This window comes from Schistocerca serialis, chromosome 3 (genome assembly GCF_023864345.2).
Source record: "Schistocerca serialis cubense isolate TAMUIC-IGC-003099 chromosome 3, iqSchSeri2.2, whole genome shotgun sequence".
Lineage (NCBI taxonomy): Eukaryota > Metazoa > Arthropoda > Insecta > Orthoptera > Acrididae > Schistocerca > Schistocerca serialis.
Window position 1 is genome coordinate 143,910,132 of NC_064640.1, and position 26,895 is coordinate 143,937,026.

The window sequence follows — 26,895 nt, forward strand, 5'->3', positions numbered from 1 at the left end:
GTCCATAAGACATTAATTTACTTTGAATTCTTGACTGAGATACACAAGAGAGATGAATGCAGCTTATGCATCAAGTTTTGTGGTTGTTTTTCTCTGTAGTCACCACAAAGGTCCTAAAATGAGTCATTCCACGGCATCTAAATATATGGGGAAATCAGAGTCATTTGTACAAAAGTAGGTAACACACTGTAAATTGGTTAAAAATGTAAAGGACTTTGAAGAACATGTGTCAGTTGGTAAAGTGACTCCAAAAGTGGAAAAAATAATTATTAACCTTTTTTTCTTTTTGGGAAACCCATTCTTAACATTGCGTCAAGCACGAGCAAATTTCAGTTTGAAACATATATCAATGCAAATTCGATGCATTTGGGGGTCTGCTCCATGTGAATACACAGAAAACTTGGTTTTCCAGCATGCCTCGGAAATGACAAGAAATTATTGATGCTGCGGATGACTGGATGCATTATTAATTAAAATCATTTTTTTTGTTCATGTATGATGTATGTATATGTTTTAATTTGTTGTCAAATACATTTTTTTTACTAATTAACCTAATCATGATCTTACTTAACAGCCTGTATGTTGTCTGTTCGAACCAGAAAGAACAGAACTTTTATATAATGTAACTACTCTTGTTGTAATAGTATGAAGCAAAGCATGGTGGTTCATTTTACTAAGCATTCCATTTTAAGAAAGACTAAGTTGGAAGGCAGGCAGACTGTAGCCCATTGGATGCAGACCTATATGCCGTTGTGTGTCTTATTGGCACTGACCAGTGCTGGAGGTTTGTCCGAAGGCCAGCTGGTAGCCACCAGATGACGTGAAGAGCTAGTTCATGTTACGCAAGTGAAGGAGCAGTAATGTTCAGGGTGCCGTAAGAACAATTTTCAAGCGATGGTCTAACCTGAGTGGCATGCAGTACTTTAAAAATTGTTGGGACTCTGAACATATTCGTGCGATGCGGGACTTAGCCAAAATTCAGCAGTTGAGATGCAATGTTGAGTTTAGCTCTTATGAACAATTAGTCATGGGGCATGTGATACATTTTCACATTAATGTACTATTGCAAGCTTCACTGTGTGATTTATTTTTTGTTAATTGTTTAAATAATTTATGTAGGACCACCACCACAAATTATTTCAGAGAGCTGCTGAATAGATAAACCAATCATTTCAGTTAAAATCTTCTTGGATGGCTACAACATTTAAATGTGACATCACCTGATGTGATTTATTTTATTTAATGCAACCAGTTGCACTTTGTTATTTGATTTAATTAGAATATTAGTGTCACCTGCAAAGAGTACTGTTGTTCCATCATATATTTTATCAGCCAGAGTACAGCAGAAATAGTAGAGGTCCCAGAACCAATCCTTGTGGGATTCCACACTTGATGTTTTTACTCATTACTGCATCAACTGTATTTTTTTGTATTTCACTGTACTTGTGTTTTATTTTTGTAATCTGTTGACAATGGTTGAGATATAATTGGATCCATCTTCCAGACTGGCGTCTAATTCTGTAATTACGTAACTTATACAAGAGAATGTCATGATCAGCAACATCAAAGGCTTGACCAAGAGCAAGAAATATATTGCTTATCACCCACTGCTATTAGCATGTCATTTAAAACGGTGAAAATTGCTGAGTGGGTTGGCTTTCCAGCTCTGAATCCATAGTGCGAGTCCTTTATTTAGGAAGGTTGTTAACCTTAAAAGGAACATTTTTTCATAATTTTGCTGAAGCCTGACAAAACCGAAACTGGCCTATAATTAGCAATTTGACATTTTGCGCCCTTCTTATTCATAGGTGTTACTTTTGGAATTTTTAGACTATTTGGAAATACACTACTCTCAGATGATGACTTTGATATCGCTGCTAGTGGTCCTACAATAAATGCTGCATGAGCTGCCATGTCTAGGATGTTGTAAAAGACACACATTAGCCTCTCTTGCAAGTAACAGTAGTTGAATATTGATGGATCTGTTGATCAAAAGTGTCCACAGTATACTCTGTGATGTTGTATAAGGTAACAGTTTCTGGTTTCTTCTCTCCTTGTGCACTCAACATTACTTCAGGTAGTGTGCTAAGAGCAATGACATTCTTATTCTTCTTCACATGTGCATTGTCAGGGTGCACTCTGGCTTATCAGATTTTTCTATAACAATGGCAAAACATAAGTCACAATTGTTGCAGTTTGGGATTTCTGGATGAATCTTGTTCATTGTTTCCTTTAATGACTTTATTGTGAAGTTACTTAGCAAAGGGAAAGGATGTGAAGAAGCTGTCTGTTATCATGTTCTCTCCTTGGTTTAGAAATGGCTCCATTAGATGGCAAATGACATACTGTCCCAATAGCTGGTTGTCTGGTCAGCCTACTTCCTCACCAATCTGTGAAAAGGCAAAACATGTCACTTCTGCAGGTATTCAGAACATGAGTCCATGTTTGTCAGGCTTGTTTGGCATGAACTAAGTAAACCCACTCCTTTCTCTGCTTGGAAGTAATTGCTCATCAGTTGCAATCTTTTCATCAGGACAGTAGTAGTTTTGCATGAACCTGTTCCCTATTTCAGATGATACAAGTATAGTAATCACACCTGAGAAACAAGAATTAACTGATGAAATTGTCAATACTGTCTTTCAGAAAATTACTAAGTGGTTCCTTGTAAACGGACTCTCACTGAATTTTGATAAGACACAGTACATACAGTTCCGTACAGTGAATGGTATGACGCCATTAATAAATATAGACCTTAATCAGAAGCATATAGCTAAGGTAGAATATTCCAAATTTTTAGGTATGTCCATTGATGAGAGATTAAATTGGAAGAAACACATTGATGATCTGCTGAAACGTTTGAGTTCAGCTACTTATGCAATAAGGGTCATTGCAAATTTTGGTGATAAACATCTTAGTAAATTAGCTTACTACGCCTATTTTCACTCATTGCTTTCATATGGCATCATATTTTGGGGTAATTCATCACTGAGGAATAAAGTATTCATTGCACAGAAGCGTGTAATCAGGATAATAGCTGGAGTCCACCCAAGATCATCCTGCAGACATTTATTTAAGGATCTAGGGATATTCACAGTAGCTTCTCAGTATATATACTCTCTTATGAAATTTGTTATTAACAACCAAACCCAATTCAAAAGTAATAGCAGTGTGCATAACTACAATACTAGGAGAAAGGACGATCTTCACTATTCAAGATTAAATCTAACTTTGGCACAGAAAGGGGTGAATTATACTGGCACTAAAGTCTTTGGTCACTTACCAAATAGTATCAAAAGTCTGACAGATAACCAACAAGTATTTAAGAAGAAATTAAAAGAATTTCTGAATGACAACTCCTCCTACTCCATAGAGGAATTTTTAGATAGAAATTAAGAAAAAAAAATTTAAAAAAATTAAAATAAAAAAAATAAAATAAAAAAAATAAAAATAAAAAACCACAAAAAAATAAAAAATAAAATAAAAAAAAATAAAAATAAAAAACCACAAAAAAATAAAGTTGTTATATTAACTTAAGTATGTTGTTAAATTAACCTAATTATGTCATGTATTGGAAAATTCGACTCGTTCCACATCATTACGAAATATCGTATTCATGATTCATGGAACTAGTATTAATCTAATCTAATCTAATCTAATCAGAAATAAGCATGAACTTGTCAGCAGGAAGCATTGAGCTCTGGATGTCTTCTCATTGAGGCAAAGGAATATGATAAGTTCATAGAAAATGGTCTTTCATCATTTTTATCCCTGATAAAATCAGGCCTATAAGAACGTGGACAAATGTCATCCATGAAAGCGCCTTAAATATAAAAAGGACCTCTTGGCATTAGTGATACCAATCATTGTCTCCAATTTCTCCAACATTACAGTCCAAATGTTGTTTTTATTTCATTTTGAGCATATGGTTCTGTGTGTTTTTTTAATGATATGCAGCATTGATTCATCAAAAAGAAGTCAGAAGTCAGTGATTATGTGATCATCCACTCAGTGGCAGACAAATGCAGTAGGCCCTCCTCTTTCCTGTAGGACATGCAAAGCAGTCCTTCTTCCAGGTGATGAAATGTTAATGACCACCCTCATTCTGTTCAATCCCTAGCTACCATCTTCTCTGTTATATCAGTTGACTCATGAGACTGTTGTGGAAAGAAATGAAATGGATAGACATTCCTTATGGCAACTCTTTATTAGTCTCTCTCTCTCTCTCTCTCTCTCTCTCTCTCTCTCTCTCTTTCACTCTTCATTGCAGTTGTCTGTGGTGGGAAATCATCATGTGAACCCAATAAGTCACTTTCTGATTCACTATCTGATTTCTTGAGAATACCTAAAATCTCTTCATTAACAAAACTGCACTGACACAACAAAATTGAAAATACATGTTACAAGGAATAAAAAGGAAAAGGAACAGTAAACAGTAACTGGTGAGCTCAGTAACAACAGCAGCACATGAAATATGATTGAAAAGTTATGTCAAATTGTCCAGTGTGGAAACCATTGTGACCGTCTATATCAACATTCAAGACAGTGACTGTTAACCAAAGCAATATCAAAAACAAGTGCTTATATAAATATATTATAAAAAGGAGTTACATAAGGGATCAATCGACTCCTCTCGCTCTTCTAGATAAACAAAGTCTGTTCAAAATAATTCCGGAACTTTGTTCACAAAATTTTTCTACACTTACCTTTTACTTACTGTGCGTGGTCTCCTTCAAAATACTCTCCTCCTCAATTGATAAACTGCTCCCAACACCGTTTCCCCTTCCAGAAGCAGTCTTAGTTCACTTCTTGCTGGATTTCGTGAAGTGCCATTGCGAATTTTCTTTTATCTTTTCTATCATTTCAAATATTTGTCCTTTCAATGGGATTTTCATCTTTGGAAGTAAAAAGAAGTCGGCAGGGGTCAGGCCTGGACAGTATGGAGAATGAGGCAGGCCAGTGATTTCATTTTTTGTGCAATAGTCACGCACCAACAGGGATGAATGTGCAGGTGCATTATCATAATGTGAGAACCTGAATTGTCTCGCCACATTTCCGGCCGTTTCCTTCTCACATTTTCTCACAGGTTCGCAGCACATCTTGACAATACCATTGATTAACAATTTCTCCCTGTGGCACAAATTCATGATGAACTAATCCTTTAAAGTCAAAGAAACTTATCAGCATGTCTTTGACATCTGATCTGACTAGCTTTTTTCAGTCTTGGAGAACCTTTCCGACCCATTGTGAAGATTGAGTGTTGGTGTCAACATCATGACCATAGACCCACATCTCATCACTAGTTATGATTCTCTTAAAGAACATCTCATTCTCATTTGCATGATCCAAAATCTCTTCACAGATTGCAAAGCGAAGGTCTTTCTGGTCTTGACTGGTGAGCTGTGCAATGAACTTGGTGGCAACACAATGCATTCCAAGATGCTGCATTGTGTATGATCCACCTGAAATGTTCTCTGACAGTCAGTCTTTGATTTGCACGCACAATTTCATTGACATTATTGACAAACATCGTCAGCAGATGTCTAAGGGTGTCCTGAATGAGGGTCATCTTTAACTTCTGTCTGACCATTTTTAAACCGTGTGAACCATTTGTAACACTGAGTACAGCTTAAGCAGTCATCACTGTAGGCTTCCTGAATCATTTGGTGTGTCTCTGTGAAGGTTTTCTTGAGTTTCACGCAAAATTCAATGCAGACATGTTACTCCTCTAACTCTGCCATTTCGAAATTTGCAGACTGTGTGACACAACATTCTACTCAATACAACACTGAACAATAACTGACAGACATACAACAGTGAAGCTTCCAGCAGTTGCACATTAAGCACAGGTGTATGCAGGGATGCCAACTGCATTTCACTCCAACACACTATTGGCACAAAATTACGAATCTTCCAGAATTTTTTGAACAGACCTCGTACTCCATGAAATATTCATGAAATCGTGAAAATTCAGGTTTGGTGGAAAGATGTTAAAAACTTAATTCATTATTTCAGAAATAATGACTGTTAACTCCTTTTGATGTTCTAGTGTTAAATGTGTAAAACTGATTTTTTATTTATGGAATAAAATATAGCAACTATTCCTTTTTAATAATTATTTTTTTATAACACTATTACCAGTTTTGAAGGCTTATTCCTCTCATCTTCAAATGGTATTAAAAGTATAAAAAGTTGTTTACATATTATAAATATTAGAATCAATTTGGTACTCACCAGTATATACCCAATTTGTTAAGCATCTAAGTGAGAAGAAGTTTATAAAAGTTTGTAAAGTTTGTTGGAAGTTGCTAAGTGCTCTTATTCTCAAATACTGGATGATTAAATTCTGGGCATATCTGAGTAAGAATGATATGTCATACTCTGTGCATGTTGTTTCCTATGTACTACATAGAAGGAAAATTTGGGAAATGGAAATTCTGATCATTAATAATTACTTTGACTCTGCCTTGCATAAGAAGATCACTGTGTTATTGCCAGTTGTTCTGCTGTGCTGAGTTATAGACAAGGAGAGTAATGTTCGTGATAGAAACAAATAGTCTTGAATGCTGATACGATCTGATTGTTAGACAAGAATGGGGAATGTTCAGTAAGTAATGCAACACATTTTTTTCTGAAAGCAGGTTGGTTTTATTCAGGATTCCAATACACCATATTATTCCCCACTCTTTTTAATCTACAAAACCCTATTTCTCAACATAATCTCCATTCAATGTGCTGGCATTATGTCACCTTTCTGAGAGGGCCTGTACATCTGCATGGTAACACTCCACTGATCGATGTCAGAGCCAACGTATTACCACATCAGTAACCTGCCTATCACCCATGTACTGCTTTTCCTGGAATTCATCCTTTATTGGAGTTACAAGGTGTGAGTTCTGGGCTGTAATGTGGATGAAGAAGAACAGTCCACTGAAAATCTGTGAGCTCCTCCCAGGTGCACAGACTTGTCTGAGGCCGTGCATTGTTATGGAGATGATGTTCATTCGCATTTTTATGGTGCTGATCACTCTGAAGTCATTTCTTCTATTTCCGAAGGGCAGCAGAATTGACTGTCAAACCATGAGGAAGGACATCAAACAGAATAACCTTTTCAGAGTCACAGAAGACTGTCACTGTGACTTTACCAGTTGAGGGTGTGCCTCTTAACTTTTTCTTCAGAGGAGAGGCAGTGTGGTGCCACTCCATGGATTGCAGTTTTGTCTGCTGTCCGAAGTGATGAACCTGTGTTTCATTGCCTGTGATAATGTTCAACAAAAAATTGTCATGATCAGCCTCATAACATGCAAGCAATTATGGGCAGATGGTCCTTTGTTGCTCTTTGTGGTCTTCTGTTGAGCGGCAAGGATCCCTGTGGGCACACAACTTTGAGTGCCCCAACTAGTGGACGAGTGTGTCAGAACTACCAACAGAGACATCCAGTTGTACAGTGAGATGTCTGATCGTGATCCATCGATCACCGTGAATGAGAGTGTCCACACATTCCAACATTGCAGGAGTAACAAATGTGTGTGGCCAGGCAGCACACGGGTGATTGGACAGGTTTGTGCGACTTTGTTTGGATGATGACAGATGTCGCGCAATGTGTCACCCTGCTTTTGTTCATAGCCAGGTCTCTGTAGGCATACTGCAAGCACCTACGAGTATCGGTGATGCTCTAGGTTTCTGGCAAAAGAAACTCTATGACAGCTGTCTGCTTGAAACACATCTCCATTACATACTACATTTTGAAGGCTGCGCATAGCACTGCCACATATCAGAACTTCATGAAACTGTAGGGGCTGAAGTGGGAATATTCCATGATGCCCCACAACAAATTCCCCATTCTTTCAACCAAAACTGGGCAAGAAAAAAAGTGTTGCATTGTGTGAATGCTCCTCTTTCAAGTCTGTCAGTCCACTGAATCTGAGGCCAAGCTCTGAGTGTGGCTGCTTAAAAAGTTGCGCTGGGCTGTCAAAGTCATAGGCCGTGAGATCTGTGAATTCAGCATCATCTGGTAGAGTGCAAGTGTGCCACCCTGTATTGAGGCAGCAAGTGAGGAAAGAGTGAGCTCACCGGCAGCGAACTGGTGGGGGGTTTAAACGTGCTGTCTCTCACATAACTGTGTGTGGCGTGCAGCACACCAGGTGTGGTTGATGAGGACGCCATTGCTAGTACAATTTTATCTTTAAAACATTTCTGGATATGTAAGAATATGTTCCATGATAATTAATCGTAGGCACACGAGTTCATTGGAATAAAAATAACAAATAAAAAATCACTAATGTAATATGATATTATGCACCCTTTCTAAATATAACACTTTATTGTGTTGTATTTGCTGTTCTGTAGATGTATGTTGCTACTTGTGATGTTTTCAGAAAAAAGTAATTACCATAAAAACAATAATGGATGGTTTATAGTATTCCAGAAAATTTTGCAATATTCATCTTTTTTAAAGTAAAGTATTTTGCCAAAATCATTTGTTGTCTTATATATGGTAAATGGGGAAATCCCTAGTGGTAATGGCAATGCAGCAAGTAAAGATGTACACAGTTGTGTGTCGTTAACAGTATTATCCAATCCTAAGCACTGTATAGTGATGTGCTCTGTTCCCTGTTATTGTAAATATTCTTTTGAACATGAGTCTCCAGATTCCTACACTGATACATAAGTGTTCCAGATAGTCTCTTCACAGGTATCTACAAGCTACTTCACACTTGGTGACCATAAGTTTGGTTATGCAATGACCTTGTGGGCCCAATTAAATAGAATAAGATGTCTCTCAAGGGTGGTGTCACCCCAGTATTATTTATCACATAACTAAATTGTGCTTTCATATTACTTGATGGGTGACTGATAAGAAGTGGGTTAGCAATATTACCTCACAAATTTTGAACTGTGCTATTTACTCACAATAATGTACTGTACCGCTCTCTGGACGAAATGTGGAGATGATATGATGTCAATAATCAATCTTGACTGCACAAATCATGGCTGAAGTGGTGTGCCCACATTTTCGTTCATGGCTGGAATAATTGATTAACTGTCTCTGATGCAATGGTTGATACTTGGTGCAACACAGTTGCTGCCACAATGCTTACCATGTACCAATTGCTTGTGCATCTTCAATGAGAATGTGTTGCAGTCTTCTACCACAGTAGCATCAAGCTACCTCTCTCCAAATTAGCCAAAGTACAGTACCACTACAATAGCATCTGCGTAAGAGCAATGCATTCAACACTGACCAATGCTCTGTTCTTGAAAATAACAAAACCCTCTCTGCATATTTGGTGCTAGTACCAGGCAGATAAATTTATATTGCAGAGTATTCCCCAACAATTCTAAATTAGTGGACCTACAGGACTACAGGAGCTTCTTCAGAAAAATGATCCTTTCTATATTGAAACATAAAGTATACTGTAGAATAGTAATTGTTGTTTAACATGAATGGTTCCCTACTATGCAGTGTACCTGATGAACTAATGCTTTGAAATTCCTTTTTCTCAGCTACTTGCTTCCTGCAGCAACCATCTGCTCCCAAAATGTGAAATATGAAACATTAACAACATAATCATGAGAATTGTGAGGATACTTGGACCAGATGTGGCTAAAGCATTCACTGATGGATGAAAATTAAATGTGTACATTATGTTGGAAGCACCTTATATTCTCCTGATCTCCAAGCAGAATCCTCATACTATCTGCCTAGTTTTTGTTGTGGTCTTCTATCCAGAGACTGGTTTGATGTAGATCTCCATGCTACTCTATCATGCGCAAGCTGCTTCATCTCTGAGTAACTACTGCAACCTACATCCTTTTGAATCTGTTTAGTGTATTCATGCCTTTGTCTTCCTCTGCGATTTTTACCCTCTGGACTTCCCTCCAATACTAAATTGATGATCCCTTGATGCCTCAGAACGTGTCTTAACAACCGATCCCCTGTTCTAGTCAAGTTGTGCCATAAATTCCTCTTCTCCCATTATTCTATTCAGTACCACCTTATTAGTCATGTGATCTACCCATCTAATCTTCAGCATTCTTCTGTAGCACTACATTTCAAAAGCTTCTATTCTCTTCTTGTCTAAACTATTTATCATCCATGTTTCACTTCCATACATGGCTACACTCCATACAAATACTTTCAGAAAAGACTTCCTGACACTTAAATCTGTACTCAATGTTAACAAATTTCTCTTCTTCAGAAACACTTTCCTTGCCATTACCAGTCTAAATTTTATATTCTCTCTACTTCGTCACCATCATCAGTTATTTTGCTCTCCAAACAGCAAAACTAATCTACTGCTTTAAGTGTCTCATTTTCTAATCTAATTCCCTCAGCATCACCTGATTTAATTTGACTACATTCCATTATCCTCATTTTGCTTTTGTTGAGGTTCATCTTATATCATCCTTTCAAGACACTGTCCATTCTGTTCAACTGCTCTTCCAGGTCCTTTGCTGTCTCTGACAGAATTACAATGTCATTGGCAAACCTCAATGTTTTTATTTCTCCATGGATTTTAATTCCTACTCCAAATTTCTCTTCTGCACTATGAACCTTTCGGTTGGTGGGGAGGCTTGCGTACCTTAGCGATACAGATAGCTGTACCATAGGAGCAACCACAACGGAGGGGTATCGATTGAGAGGCCAGACAAATGTGTGGTTCCTGAAGAGGGGCAGCAGCCTTTTCAGTAGTTGCAGGGCAACAGTCTGTATGATTGACTGATCTTGCCTTGAAACATGAACCAAAACGGCCTTGCTGTGCTGGTACTGCAAACGGCTGAAAGCAAGGGGAAACTACAGCCGTAATTTTTCCCAAGGGCATGCAGCTTTAGTCTCTGTCTTAGAATATGTCAATGGTTACACTAAAAGCAGTGGCTTTCGTTGCAAGTTCTCCAATTTACAGGGCTGCTGGAACTAAATGATATGCTTATCGTACCTGACTCATTAAGTGTGCTATTGACTTTCAGCACTCCAGCAAAAAGGTTAGATGACACTCTTCATTTGATCAACATGATGCAGAAAGGCAGTGGACTACAGTGGTATGGAACTTTGGTGAATTTCCTCTGGGTACCAGAACATCAAGGCAGTTAAGAAAATGAGTACATTAATATTGTTGCATGAAAGCCACGTGCTTAAGCCCTACTGCAGTTCAACAGATCACATCCCTAAACTTAAATCAAGGGCATGTGGCATGTGTAGAGAGGAGTGGATGGAAACACTACAGTGTAGTGTGTGCTGGTACTTTAATCAGCAACGAATTTTCTCCAGATCATGTTTGATGGATTGGATATGTTTTAAATTGCACCTAATATCAGTCACAAGGATGTGATGCCTTCATAGGAACTTCCTCAGTCACCTCCATGATGTAGGCATGAGAGATGTCCCAATGAGTTTCTGCGACTCAACATAAGAAGATTATTTAAATCCATTTTTGTATGAAGACATTGCTATTACCAAGTCACTTTGGGACAGAGAATTGTGTGACCTCCTCCTCCTCCTCCTCCTCATTTTTTAATGTCTTATCTGAAAATTACCATAAGCAGTTAGTCAGAGAACTGACTCATGAGGGTATCATCTTAGATCTGCTGGTTACAAACAGGCTCAAACTTTTCAACTCATTTCATGCAGAACAGGGAATCAGTGATCGTAATGCCATTATAGCATCACTGGCTGCATTGTAAATAGAAATTTAAAGACATGTAGGAGGCTCAGTAAGTGTATAACAGATTTCAGGTTACCTGATCAGTAACATCAAACATTTATCTTTTTGTTGAGATAAATGTACAGATATTAAGATTATTGTACAGTATCTCAGACAGGTATGTATTGAGCAAAAATTGTGAGGCCTGGGAAAGGCCCACTGTGTTCTGACAGCTTTGTTAAAAAGCTGTTTCAGATGCAATGAGAGCTTCGTTCCAGGTTCTGTCTTGGCTGTACAGAGTGTACATGAAGTATGGGAACACTTTCAATTATTTATTACACTAGAACTAAACATTGTACAGATGTCATACATATAGCATTTTGAAGAGAAACTCTGAAAGTTGTTTTTTTTTTTTTTTTTTTTTACAAACTTATGATATGCGCGAACCCGGCAGACGTCAATACAGTAATCGAATTCTAGCCGTACTCGCTCAACATGGCATCGTCGAGGCAGTCGCTTCCTGTATCCTCTCTCAGAGCTCTGCTACATCATGTGGTAGGGGCAGTACATACACGAGATCTTTAACGTGTTCCCACAGAAAAAAGTCACATGGAGTGAGATCTGATGTTTTTGTCAAACTCCAACACACAGAATATTATCTGTACAATTTTTGGTTCTTGTGCAATAAATAATTGAAAGTGTTCCCACACTTTATGTATACTCTGTGTAGCCAAGACCCTGTAAACAAACGAAAACTGAATGAAGCAAAAATTAACATAAGTTGAACTGCGCATGAAGTGTTTAATGAACTCAAAAGTAAAATTCTATCTATCAAATTCCTGAAAAGTTTTAGTTGTACGTTAAATCAGTACATGGATTAAAGCCGTATGTCAAGAGTCTCAGTCACCATAGTGGCACCGAAGCACAGGATGACGGAGAAAGACCAAAATACTGAATTCCTTTTTCTGAAACTGTTACACTGAGAAAGATCATGTTGAAATCCCTTCTTTCAATCATAGTATGACTTTCAGAATGACAGATATTGAAGCAAGTGACCACAGAACAGCAAATCTGGACCACATGGGATACCTATACAGTTCTATGTACAGTATGTGAAAGTACTTGATCTTCTTCTATTAGCAATCTACTGTAGGTTGCTTGAGGGACAAAGAGTTCCTAGTGAGTAGAAAAAAGTGCAGCTCCTTCAAGTCTTCAAGAAGAGACATCAAATCAAAGACAGTTAATCTCCTTATACCAAATGTTTTGCTACCTGTGGATAATTGATTGTTGTATATGTTCCATTGAATGCTTCCTTTGTTTCATTAGTTTGGTCTTGTTCTGTATCTGTTTCATATCTTGTTGTTCCAGGTATATTGCAGGACGGCAGAATTTGCTATCCCAGGCAGAAACTAAAGGGTTGGATGCATTTGTAAGAGTTTTCTCTTTGCCAGCTCTTATATTTCTGTCTTTAGCAGAGCTTGACCTCCGTACAGTGAACTGGACGTTTTTATTGTCAATACTGGTGGCAAAGAGCATTGTATTTCTATTAGTAGTTATCATCACATTACTTATTAGTCGTCCTGTGAACCCTGCACGGGCAGGGCTCTTCGCCATCTTTTGTACACAGAGTAATGACTTTGCAATTGGCTATCCGATAGGTAAGTTTTATTTTTAGTGAAAGCTAATATTTTAATTATAAATGTAGATTTTTGACTGTTGTTCACTGTATGAATGAATGGCCTACAACAATGAGTCGTGAGGGGTGACAATGTGTCATTGAGAATGTACCACCAGAATTAGGTGATGAGTAGTTTTAGTGAACTTATTGTAAATGTATTTTTGAGTCTCTGAAGAGAGAGATTGTGTGGGAGGAAACCTGACACTTTTAGTGATTCTGATTGTCTCAGTCTGTAATTCAAATTTCTTATGCACGCTTTTCAGCTGTTCTTATCATCTAAATTTCTAAGACCTCATCCTCCAAACCACTCATGTCACTGTCTTCTTCCATATTTTTTTGGGATGTTACATCAGGGGTGGCCAAGATTTTGGAGCACAGGCCAGAGCGCACAGCCATGCTTATCATTTCCCCCCGCTGCCACACCATGCCATCTGAGCGTGAGGAGGGGGAAGAGGGGAAAACAGCGAATGTGCCACATTTAAATGGCAGTCCCGTCGCTTTTATATTTCGCATTTCTCAACAACATAGATCACAAACAAAACAAGTTTTCAGTATTAATGAATTACTTTTGGCACACTGAAGACATATTATAATTTTTACCTGATACCAACTATCAGCATACACAAACACAGACAATTTAATAGAGTTTTGCACTCAAGTTGCCACATAATTGTGATTTATTAGCTTCATAATTGAAAAACAGTCTTTCACACAAATATATTGGTCAAAATATTATAGCACTCTTGCTACCTCATTTTGGAGACTTGGAAAATCTACTTGAGGAAAGCAGTGTAGACGTCCTGGAGAGTTTTAACGTGAAAAGATTTGTCATTGCAACTGAAATTACCTCACAGGTCAGTCAGTTACATCTGCATGTGCACAGGGTGCTTTCACCTGAAATGACAAATGGTCTCGAAAACAGCTCGAAAACAAGTGTAAGACTGACAGTGTCCTCAAAACCTTCATAGAATTGTCCTTTTAAATCTTGCAAGGTCACAGTGAATTTTCAAACCTCACGCTTTCTGTAATGCCAGTGAGTTTAGGGAACTGGACTGTATTCTACAATATGACTTTCTTTTTAAATGCGTCCCTATTCAGTCAGAAAGAAGAAAACTTCCAGTGTTTTACTGTGGGCAATATGTGGTCAAGTCTACTTAAAATGCGAAGTCTGCAATCCATTCCCAATATTTTAATTTTTGTTCCTGCACTCCTTTTTCCTTTATAAATTCAACAATAGTGAGTTTGAAATCAAAAAATCATTACAGGCATGCCTGTTGACTTAATAAATGTACTTTGCAGTAATATATGAAGTTTCCAACTCTTCTTTTATTTCTATTGAAAACTATTGCAACTGATGATGGAATAATGGGTGAAACTTAAGGAATTTTACTATTCATACCACCAATTTCTTCAAATGCTCCATGCCTGCAAATTTAGCACAAAGTACTTCTTGTGGTACAGAACAATGAACCCCATCTGTCGATAATTGTAGTTTTGTGCTCTTTCATTGTCATCTAAATGTTTAAATTCTCTCTGCATGGTACTATAATGTCATTTCATAGCAAATAAGCAGTAGCCATTGCTTACGGTGTTGTTCCCATTCATTTTAAAAGAATATGAGAATAGATCACTAGACTGCCTCTTTTTGTGCAAACAGTCACTAGACCTGTGAATGTCCTTCATACCATGAACAAATAGCAAAAATTAAACAGCACTGCCACCATAGTTCTGCTGAACTAGTAGAGTTGTGCCAACCAAAAAATGCCGCATCGCAATGTTAAATGAAATGTTGTGCTGTTCTGGGTACTTCTGAGAAGGACCAAGCAAACCTGAGTGACAGACTGGGCCTTAGCATGCCTACGGCCTCCACACGCTGCACACATGAAATCTGGCATGCTGTGGTCAGCCCTGTGTTACATTTAGTTTGTGGAGAGTTAAAAGGGAGAACCATTTGAACTTTGGTCTGTTTAATCATTAGGCAGGGATATGAAAACCTCTGTGAGCTGATTGAATATCAGGCATCCAGTGTTTTCAGAGTGTGATATTCATTAGCTGATGAAATAGCTGGAAAGGATTTAACCAAGTTACAAAATATAATAAATCGGTTGACGCTGTATGTTTGGACAGTGTCTGCATTTGCTTGGTGATCCAGTGCAGCAGCAGATCAAGAAAAGCAAAGAGAAGTTCAGTAGCTAGGAGAAATTTCAGGTGGAAATTGAGAAAGGCTTTTGCAGGAATCAGCAACAAGTTTACTAGGCAGTAGAACAACTGAAGTAGAGTTGAGGAGGAGAATACAATGTCATGTAGATATTTGGATCCGTGCCACTTGATGAATCCTAATTTAGTGGAAGCTGATGAAATTTCTTTGGTGCATGGAGTAATATCGATAGCAACTCTTAACCAGAGAAATTTCAGCTTGTCGAGCCATTGCTCTTGTGAGGGTATTGTGTGTGAAATGGTGTCTTCTAAAACAAGACACAAACCCCTCCAACTTCCACTGCCTATAGCCAGTGAGCCTCATATCTGTATGAAGATTGATATGAAAGTCTATTGGTTTAGTAAAAGTCACACTGTCTACTGATTTATATCTCTATACATGTTGAAGAAGTAGAGATCTTACACAATTCAGAGAATGGGGTCATCTGAGAATAACAAATGAAAATTCTTCCAGGAAAGCATAGTGGCCCTCACAGAATATTATGAACAAGGTAGTGTTGTCATGACTAATTAGCAGCATGTGACTCATTCTATAAAGGTATCAAAGATTTTATAGTCGTACAGGGTTGTAACTGCTCAACTGTAGGTTTAGCATCAAGAAAGATTTTTTTGAAGCGTGATTCACAGTACAAGGAGGATCCTCATGCGTGATTTGGTGCTGAATGATAATCTTCATATCTGACATCTCTCATATTATGTTGAATATGAAATGTATGTATATCATTCTTCATAACGTTATTGAATCAGGATCTCAATTGTAACTATGAAATAGACTTTAAAAATGCTGTGACATTACTCAGAATTATTCATTGTTTTTTTTTTTTTTTTTGTGAATTTCTTTAGTGTTTCTTGTCAAGGCACATTTTGGGATTATCCCATCATCTCATGACCTGATAAGTAAGCAAAATCTCTTTCTTACATATGGTAGATGTTACGAGTGTCTCTACTGGTAATTACAATAAAACAACAGTCAAGTGTTTCCAGAATGAGATTTTCACTCTGCAGCGGAATGTGCACTGATATGAAACTTTCTGGCAGATTAAAACTGTGTGCCGGACTGAGACTCGTACTCGGGACCTTTGCCTTTCGCGGGCAAGTGCTCTACCAACTGAGCTCCCCAAGCACGATTCACGCCCCGCCCTCGCAGCTTTACTTCCGCCAGTTCCTCGCGGGCAAGTGCTCTACCGAGTCTTGGTCCGGCACACAGTTTTAATCTGCCAGAAAGTTTCAGTCAAGTGTTTTATTGTAATGACTCTTGTAACATCTACCATATGTAAAAAGAAATTTTGCTTGCTTATCAGGTCATTGGATGATGGAATAATCCTGAAACACGTCATGACAAGAAACGATAAAGAAATTCACAAAAACAGTGAATAATTCTGAGCAACCTTGCAGCATTTCATAATTACTATGATAATTGTTGCATTCCTCTTTCAGAATTTCCAATCCAAATTGGGTCTCATTTGCATTCTTATGTTTTATCAGATACCAGATTCTGCCTTTCACGTGGTGAATGTCTAAATTGTGAACATGTAATTATGGATAAGTTTTCCAAGGACATACTATTTCTAAATCACTAGAAATACATTAGTCATTATATTATCACTTTTTCATGATTTTATGCTTTTATGGATGCAGCGCACTATTTAGAAAAAATTACACATGCCATTTTTATTTATATGTTTCAGTTTGAAAGCTATGATGATAGATTTATTTGTTTGAACAAAAATATGTTAAGAATAGTACTCAGATAAGGGGAATTTTAGTGTGTATTTTAGCTCTATATTTTGCATATCTAATCAATTAAGACTAATGATAGAAATGAAATGATAATTAAAGTGACACCCTAGCTGCAAGCAGGCGTTGATACACTTCATTCAATTTAATTATCATTTCATTTCTAGCAAAGCTGCATGGTCATCGACGGTAACTGTTCTTTCGGGAACAGATACTACCGTCATATATGGCTAATGATAGAATTTTTTTCGTATTATGTCAGACATAATTGCAGAACATATGTTAGCTAAACCTAAGTAATGTAATGATTGTCAAATATATACAAGGGTCACTCCAAAAGAAATGCACACTATTTTTGTAAAAATAAAGTTTTCATTCTGCATGTGTGAAAGTTTTACAGTGTGTAGATACATCCTTCCCACTTGTTTTCAAACTTAGTTCAACCTGTTCCTGTGAGTGGTGCCGTCACAGCATGTCTTCAAGATGGCTGCTACACTTGACGTTCGTCAGAAGCAATGTGCTCTCATAGAATTCCTGTGCTGTGAAAATGAGACAGTGGGAAACATCCACAAGAGATTGAAAAACATGTATGGAGATGCTGCTGTCGATCACAGTACAGTTAGTCGGTGGGCAAGCAGGTTACATGATTGTCCTCGCAGCAGCAGGCCTCATACTGCACACACTGCAGACAATGTGCAGAGAATTGACGAATTGGTGACTGCTGACAGACGCATCACAGTGAACGAATTGTCACGCTACGTTGGGATAGGGGAAGGAAGTGTTTGCAGAACACTGAAAGTGTTGGCGTTAAAAAAGGTCTGTGCCAGGTGGGTTCCCAGGATGTTGACAGTGGCTCACAAAGAAACAAGGAAAACGGTATGCAGCGAACGTTTGGAACAGTACGAGAATGGTGGGGATGAATTTCTTGGATGAATTGTGACAGCTGATGAAACATGGCTCCATCATTTTTCACCAGAGTCGAAGAGGCAACCAGTGGAATGGCATCATTCAAATTCACCCAAGAAAAAAAAATTCGAAACCACACCTTCTGCTGGAAAAGTAATGGCTATGGTGTTTTTCGATTCCAAAGGACTCTTGCTTGTGGACATCATGCCAAGTGGAACCACCATAAATTCTGATGCATATGTGATGACACGAAGAAACTTCAAGCTCGACTGAGTTGTGTTCGACCACGTCGGCAAAAGCAGGATGTTTTGCTGTTGCATGACAATGCACGGCCACATGTCAGTTAAAAAACCATGGAAGCGATCACAAAACTCGGATGGACAACACTGAAACACCTGCCTTACAGTTCTGACCTGGCTCCATGTGACTATAATCTCTTGGGGAAACTGAAATACTCTATTCGTGAACAAGGTTTGAAGATGATGACTCCCTTGTGCTCACTGCCAAACAGTGGCTCCAACAGGTTGGTCCAGAATTTTACCATGCGGGTATACAGGCGCTGGTTCCAAGTGGCATAAGGCAGTTGAGAGGGATGGAAATTATGTGGAGAAATGAAAATGTCATTTCTAAGGGATGTATCTACACACTGTAAAACTTTCAAACATGTAGAATAAAAGATGGATTTAAAAAAAAATAGTGTGCATTTCTTTTGGAGTGACCCTCGTAAAAGTAATTGTGATACTGTTGTTTGAATAGCCCATTCACCAGTTTAACTTCGTCTTATAAAAGTACATTAGCTGATTTTTAATTTCTAATCTTTTCAGTGGCAGCCCTGTATTCGAATGTACACCCTGAATATGCCAGTTATCTGTATTTGATGGCACCCATATCCTTAGCAATTTTAAATCCTATAGGATTTATCTTAATGGAAATTGGAAGACACAATAGCACAACATCGTCTGAACTATTTCAGCAGCATAGTAAAATATATTTGATTCTGTCTGTTGCAAGGAGCATTATGTGCAACCCCATTGTGTTTATGACCATCTTTGGAATCATTGGCAACTTGATATTTGATCACCATTTGCCATCAATTATATCTGGCTTATTAAAGGTATCATATACTACATTATTATTAATTGCTGTAATAATTCCATCTTTAATAAAAATTGTGTGTGTGTGTGTGTGTGTGTGTGTGTGTGTGTGTGTGTGTGTGTGTGGTGGGAGGAGGAGGGGGGGGGTTACATGCTTTTTCTCCCCCTCCTCTGTTTTATTTCAAGTTTAGTTCCCATTCTTCAAGCTCTTGATTGCCTTCACTTCATTATCACAAGTGTGATCTCTTGTTAATCCATTGTTGCTTGTGTCCATCCCCCCCTCCTCCCAATGCATTTATTCCCTGCTTTGTGTCTGGTTTTCCGTTATCTAGAATTTATTTAAGTTTGTCATGAGATTTGTAATTTCGGCAGTTAGATTCTGTATAAAAATTTTGTGAAACTCTAATGCTTGTTGTTCATGAAATCAGGTGAACATTGAGAAAGACTGTGAAATGTTTACAAGTACAGCAGCATAACAAATAATAAACATTGTAATCTTCCAAAATCATGGAATAATAATTGGTAGCTATGTCAAATTCATTCTTTTACATTCCAACAGTTCATGTGGTATTTTGGACCAGATTGAATTAAAATGTGTGAAAATTTAGCGTGTAGAATCTGTCTTTTTTTCTAGTAGCTATTGGAATGGCTTAACCACTCAGAATATTAAGGTGGCATTTTCACTTTATCTTTGACATGACCAGTACAACTCAAATAATGTATTGTATTCATTCTGTAAACAGTCATTCTAAAGTGTGTACTAGTAACTTCTAAAGAAAGAGGTCTGTGATGAAAGCCACAGTTACTATTGTTCTACTACCTACATAAATTTTTGATTACAAGAGGCAAGGAACACGCTGGCTTTGGAGTGAAGAATATGAATTACTGCTTTGTTGTGGTTTTGAAGAATTTGAGAAAGCTTTAGCTTCAGTTTCAATTAAATCTGCACTAACAGCCCTCCAGGATCAGGATATTTATTCAACTTATGTTAGTATACTTCATTTGTGCGGCCATGATAGCACGTCCATTAGACTTTAAAATCAGGAGTGTAAGAAATTCGGAATTGGAAGAGGGCCCAGTCGGGGAGACTTTGTATACCAAAACTAATCTCTGTGGTCCTAGAAGTAGTTTCCTGATCCTTGAAATGGGAGAGTGAAGAAAAATACATGTTAATGGAACATACCTGAACCACTTTCATTTTAGTGATGACATTGTACTATTTGCCCCAAGTTCGGATAAACTTCAACAATAAATGGAAGGACTTAATGCAGCCAGTTTTAAAGTAAGCCTGATAGTCAACTATAGGAGCATTACAGTAATATAATGTGAACACAATGAAAAGAAATTTATGCAAGGAGTGAAGTCATAGAACCAGTTGACAAATTTCTTTACTTATGGTAATTCGAGATGTGTGGATGGACATCAAAAGAAACGAACAGAAGAATAAAAATGACTTTGTATGCTTTTGGTAAATTATTAGTACTCAAAATGAAGCTTCTGATGTTTCTGAAAAGGAAAGCTGACAATCAGTATGAATTACCGATTTTGACTTATGGCAGTGAGGTATGGAACTGTAATGTGAAAACAATTCAACAACTGAGAGTTGTGAGAAGTATAGATATTCATGTAGGGGACAATGGCAGGAGACATTCAAGGACACAAATGTGTCATATCCCAAATATGTGAGTGGAATTCATAATTATGACTGTAATTTCAATGAAAAGGGCATGAGTGGGACATACAGTTACGCAAAATGATGGTACATGACTAACAAAGTATTCTTCTTGATTCCAAGACATAAGAAAATTATACGATGACAGTGTAATAGAAGACAGATGACATTAGAAAAGATTCAGAAGCAACATAGATGGGTATAACTGAAGACCATAATGCCTGGAAACGTCTGGGAAGGCATGTCAAATATGGTTGGTGGTGGTGAAAAGCCTGGGATAAAATATAAGTATGTATGTGTGACTAGATAACTTCTGTAGAAGACGCACTGAGCAGCGGAGAGATATGTGTACACACACTCTCATGTACATACACGTGCATAAATGAAACCCATTCATGCCAGTCAAACTATCAGGCATTTTGCACAAGAAAAGGGTTGAAGGCTAGTAGTCCACATGGGTATTGCTTGTTCACTGAATTACTGGGTAAACGAAGTACTTAACTATAAGGCATTAAGTCTCCTGATGAAGTACCAAGTTAGTAGCTACTGCTGTGTACTTTTGGGATCTTCAATGGGAGAAAGCCTGTGACACAAAGTCAGTGTTTTCATATTTTCTAGTTGAAAGCTATAATTTACCTTTTTTGCTATGCTTTCATACTGATTTCTGTTATTGTTTGACAGGTATTGGGTTCTGCATTTACTGCTGTGGCATTGTTTTCACTTGGATTGCGGATGGTTGGAAAAATGCATACTTTAAATGGTTCATCACTTCTTGTGCCTGGAGTTCTTATTGCTGTGAAATTGTAGGTAGCAACTGAGTTGAAACTATTTTTTGAATTTTCATTTCAAGAAAAAAACACCTCATTCATTACCATAGTAGTCAGATTATTGCTGTGTAATGTGGTGTATTTTGAAGATTGCAGAAGCTTCAGGTAGGAAGTTCTGAAATGCAAATGTTATTTTTTCATTTTACCATGATCGGTATATTGTGGCCACTATTTGGATATTTATTTAACATATTTTTGACGTGTAGAATAATTACTGTATTCATCCATAGGCTACTTGGATATCTTGGATTGTTGAATATTATTACTCTCTCAATCTGAACTGCTGGAGATGGCAGTCATGTGTGCGTGAGGTGTGCTTGCTGATTTGAATGAATGTGTGTATGTGATTCCTTTTCTGAAGAAGACTTTGGCTGAAAACTAAATGTGTAACAGTTCTTTCGTTGTGCCTGTCTGCAACTCACTGTGTCATCTTTGTGGTGAGTAACAATCGATCCCTTTCCCCGTGCTGTTGATATTCCATCCTGAAGTCTCCATTGTTTTATCAGTATATTAAGGTCTTTCTGAGTAAAAGTTTTAGTTTGATACAGCCCTTGTGTAATGCATGAGATGTCTGACATGCCTTTCACAGTAGTTTATAGCGTTTTATCAGTCTGTGAAGTATGTAGTGAATCATTCTATGATGAGGAGACTTGGTTCATGTGGCCCCACAGCACTACCAGACTGTGAAAGCTGCCAACATCAGTTATTGAAATAAAAGTCTTGTTTTTTTTTTTTGTTTCATAATGCCAGACTTTGTCCAAAAATTACAATTTACTGGATACAGTTTGTGATGTATCTCCTCCATAACTGATAACTCAATAAATAGTTCTGTGATTAAATGCTGATCACACCTTTTGCACCATTTTCCTGTTTCTATTTCGCTCAACAGTGCAACCATTATTTGTTAGACTGTATTACCCATTTATAATGGGCACACTGTCATAGGTCTCTGTAAGGAAGCATAATGCAGTGCTCTGAATGTGTCCATTTCCTCAGCGAGGGAAGTAAGCTGCTGTAGACTAGCCTAACATTATACAGGGGTTCCACTCAAACTTCCTTGATTTCAGGGACTCAGGAGAGAAAAACTACAGTAGATATGACGATGAAAAATGCACCACATTGTAGAGCATCTCAAAGAATTTATATTTCCACTTCAGAAGTGCCAAGTATTGTCGCCAGACTGCAGCATGGTCACATGAAGTGAAAATGGCGACTCCACAGCAATGCGCGCAAGCAGTAGTGCGGTTTGCAGAAACAAAATCGCTGATTACTGCGCAAAGAAATTATTGTCGTGTGTATGAATGTGATCCACCTGATGGGAAAACAATTAAGGAATGGTATAGGAAGTTTCTGGCAACAGGAAGTGTTCTGAAACATTCTGGTGGTGCATGCTACGGAGTTTTCCAGAGACAGTGGAGGACATCAGACAAACATTTCTCAGAAGCTCACGTAAGTCAATTCGTCAATCATCTAGGCAACTTGATGTACCTTGATCAACATTGCATCTTGTAGTTCACCAGCGTCTTTGTACATGTGCTTACGAAGTGCAAATTTTGCAACATCTGACACAAAATGACAAACAACGCTGGCAACAATTTGCTGCGGATATGCTGCAGCATATTGATATGGATGCCAGCTTCCTGGAAAGGTGTTTATTCTCAGATGAGATCAGGAAGGGTTAACAGGCATAATGGTTGGATTTAGGGTTCGCAAAATCCGCACCTTGTCATTGAACATGTTTGTGATAGCCTTAAACTAAATATTTGGTGTGGGCTAATGCATGACAGGATTGCCGGACTGTTGTACTTTGTGGAAAAAGCAGTGAATGTTGGAGCAGTTTGTTTACCCTCAGATACAAGTCTTGCAACCCAACATCATTTTTCAACAAGATGGAGCTCTGCCGCATTGGTCAATGGCTGTTCACAAGTTCCTGGATAGGAAATTTTCCAATCGTGTGGAGGACCCATTGCCTGGTCACACGTTCACCTAACGTTACGCCGCTTGATTTCTTCATGTGGGGATTCATGAAGGAGCGCGTGCATGTGACCAAAGTGGACGATATTCCTACATTGTGACATCAACTCATAATGCGATTGCAACAATGACAGAGGAAATGTTACAACGAACTTTCCAAGAAATTGAATATAGACTCAATATTCTTCGTACTACTAATGGTTCACATGTAGAGGTGTATTGATGATAAATAAATAAATTCTTTGAGATGCTCTACAATGTGGTGCCCCTTTTTCATTGTTGTATGTACTGTGTGTGTGTGTGTGTGTGTGTGTGTGTGTGTGTGTGTGTGTGTGTGTGTGTGGTGTTGATTTTTGTTATCCCCCCCCCCAGTGTCTTTGAAATCAGGGAGGTTTGAGTGGGACACCCTGTATACTGTTATTATACAATATAATCTGCTTTACTCTGTTAGTTGTGACATTCCCCCCACCTGTTCTGCTCTTGGTTCAACATGTCTTGAAGTCTCGTTATCTTGAAGTCTTTGAAATAATATCCTGAAAACTGTCTTTAGTGCCAAATGATTCACAACTCACAAAAATTGAAGTTAAGGGGTTCTTTTCTGCTTTATTCGCATTTTGAAATTTTGATGGCCAGTTCCAGTTGTACAGTACACTTTTTTTTGCTGGTAAAGAGAATCACAATTATTCTTTTGTAATCTTGTCTACTATTTAATAATTCCGTTTTAATGCAGTAACAGAGTATTCAGTGAACATCATAGTGATAACTTGACAAAGTGGCAATACCACACAACAGACGGAGTGCACACATTATTGCCATGTAGAAAGTTGACACATAATTAAAATATCCAGTATGTATGTTTCTGAAACAGTCACATTTAGATATTGCGTGTTTATTACTGCACCTGAGATTTTAAGATACACAGATGTTATATGGTTATTTGATGATCACGGATCTTTACAAGTGAGTAAAACAAAGATGTTAAGTGGGTTAAGTGGTTGCTAATCTCACACAGATTCTTTACTCAATCTGATATAAAGATGCTGCATGATTGCTTGCCAGTTGCAGACTGGCGATTTTGGGTGGAGTGGGCTATTTAAAGAGTGCCATATAAATTTTTCTTAATCTCAGAAATTACATAACATTTTGAAAACCTGCTCGGTTAGACCTTGCTACTTTGAATGGATTTTATGAAAAATGTTGAAGAGTAATAAATTATAAAAGTATATAGAACCATCTTATGCTTGCATGTTGGGAGTACCCTCATTAGAGTATGACATCCATCTTGAAAATAATTTTACATTATGCTAAATTATCCAAAGTCTTAATGGATAGCCTAAGTAATTAGTGATTGGTGTCATCTGATTTGGAAAAAAAAAAAAAAAAAAAAAAAATTAGAGCAACAAAAGTGCAGTGTCAAAGTTCAGAATCTAGCAGACATGTAAGCAAAATATGACATGAAAGATGTAGCTCCTTAACAACTTAATTGTTAATTATCTTGGAGGTTAATTAGTTCCATGCAAAATAAAATGTGTTACTTTAAAGTTGGAATGGAAATCTTTATAATGGTATATGTCATTTTATCCAAATATGCTTATTAGCTCGCAATTTTTTTCCATTATGTACTGTAGTAAAACTTTCAGTTAGCCATAAATTTTAATTAATTATGTTCCAATGAAAACTGTATATCTTACTGAAATCAGTAAATCCAAATTAATCATATGAATAGCAAATTTAAATGGAACTTTGCCTAAATAGTAATTTGAAATATTTATGTATTTGTTATATATTTTTTGTGTAACTGTATTAAAGATAAAATGAAAAATCAGGAAAAAAATTGGTTATAAATAGGAGCAGAAGACATGAGAGATGGACAGTTTCCAATGTCCTATGTCTTATTGTCTTGTGTCAGTGACATGCACATGCTGAGAATGTGAGTACGTAATTTCGGGCTGTGAGAGTCTGCACTGATGGTAATCTGACCAAGGTAGTTACCCATTACAGTTTTGCAGGTAAAACTGTATTTCTCTACCTTCCATTGATGATGGGCAGCACAACTTCATCCAGTGTAGAGACGTATGTATTGACCCTCTGTTCAGATCTGTTTGTTGGGAAGTGAGTGAGCCTGCAGAAATCATGAACTATGTACTGTCCATGTGGAAAGAAAAAATATATAAAGTGATATATGAAGGTATTTAGAAGGCTACTGAATATTTCAGTAGACAGTGTGTTTGTAGTTTGTGAAGCCACTGAAAAAGCAAAAGATTATATAGATGTAAATTTCGGGTTCTGACTCTTAACAGAAGTGCTGAAAACACACAGGAACAGTCTAAACCACACTGAAAGTTCATTTAAAATGCTCACGTATGTTTTAAACATGGTAGACATCTATTGTTAACAATAACTAAAATTTAAATTATTTTTGACAAATAATTCCTGCACTAGAGTAATTTATGCTGCATCCCTGTATCGGTTTACCACGTAAACTATTACCAGTAGGCTAGGCACAGTGTCAGAAACTACCAACTTGAAAGGTTATTTCATAATCACCTAATGCATTGTATCATCTAGTAGAAATTACACAACAAAACATGTAACCTTCTGGTAATCAGAGCTTTGTAATAGTGACCACGAAAAGGTGTAGTATTTTGGAAATCTTAAGTCCTTGCCAGGGGGTAGAGAAAAAGACATGTAACATATGAGATGCAATCAATAAGTTTCCAGAATTGTTTCAGAGCAAAGTGTGTAATACTGTCACATCAAAGGCTGCGATTGCAGTGGCACCAGCTTTGATGGATTCCAGTGATAACCAAGATCGAGTGAAGATGGCCGAGCATTTCAAATCACTATGCCAGTGCATGTGTGGTCACAGTGCAGCCAATCTTATTCTTGAAATGCGCAGACTTTGGAAGACAATTGGTGAAATTCAAATCAGTTTGTTTTCTTCAGTAGAATTGGCCAACGCTCTCACAAACAAAATATGGACTGTGAGAAACTGGTAAGTTTAGTTAAAGAAAGGAGGAGTTTGTGGACTCCTGAAAATGAAAAATATCATCGGGATAGAGCTTGGAATCTATGAATTGAAATCACAGATTTATTGGAAATCACAAGTAGCCAAAATCTTTTAAATTTTAGATGTAACTTACAGCCT

The 26,895-nt window shown here is 37.5% G+C and overlaps 1 protein-coding gene across 1 annotated transcript in view; it reads left to right on the plus strand.

Moving 5' to 3' along the window:
• Positions 1–26,895, plus strand: part of LOC126470724 (integral membrane protein GPR155) — a 165,541-nt gene that overhangs the window by 58,394 nt on the left and 80,252 nt on the right. Inside the window, exons 3-5 of the mRNA XM_050098727.1 lie at positions 13,011–13,300; positions 19,005–19,294; positions 21,628–21,749. Of these exons, the coding sequence (XP_049954684.1) occupies positions 13,011–13,300; positions 19,005–19,294; positions 21,628–21,749 (702 nt within the window). The remainder of the gene's footprint in view (positions 1–13,010; positions 13,301–19,004; positions 19,295–21,627; positions 21,750–26,895) is intronic.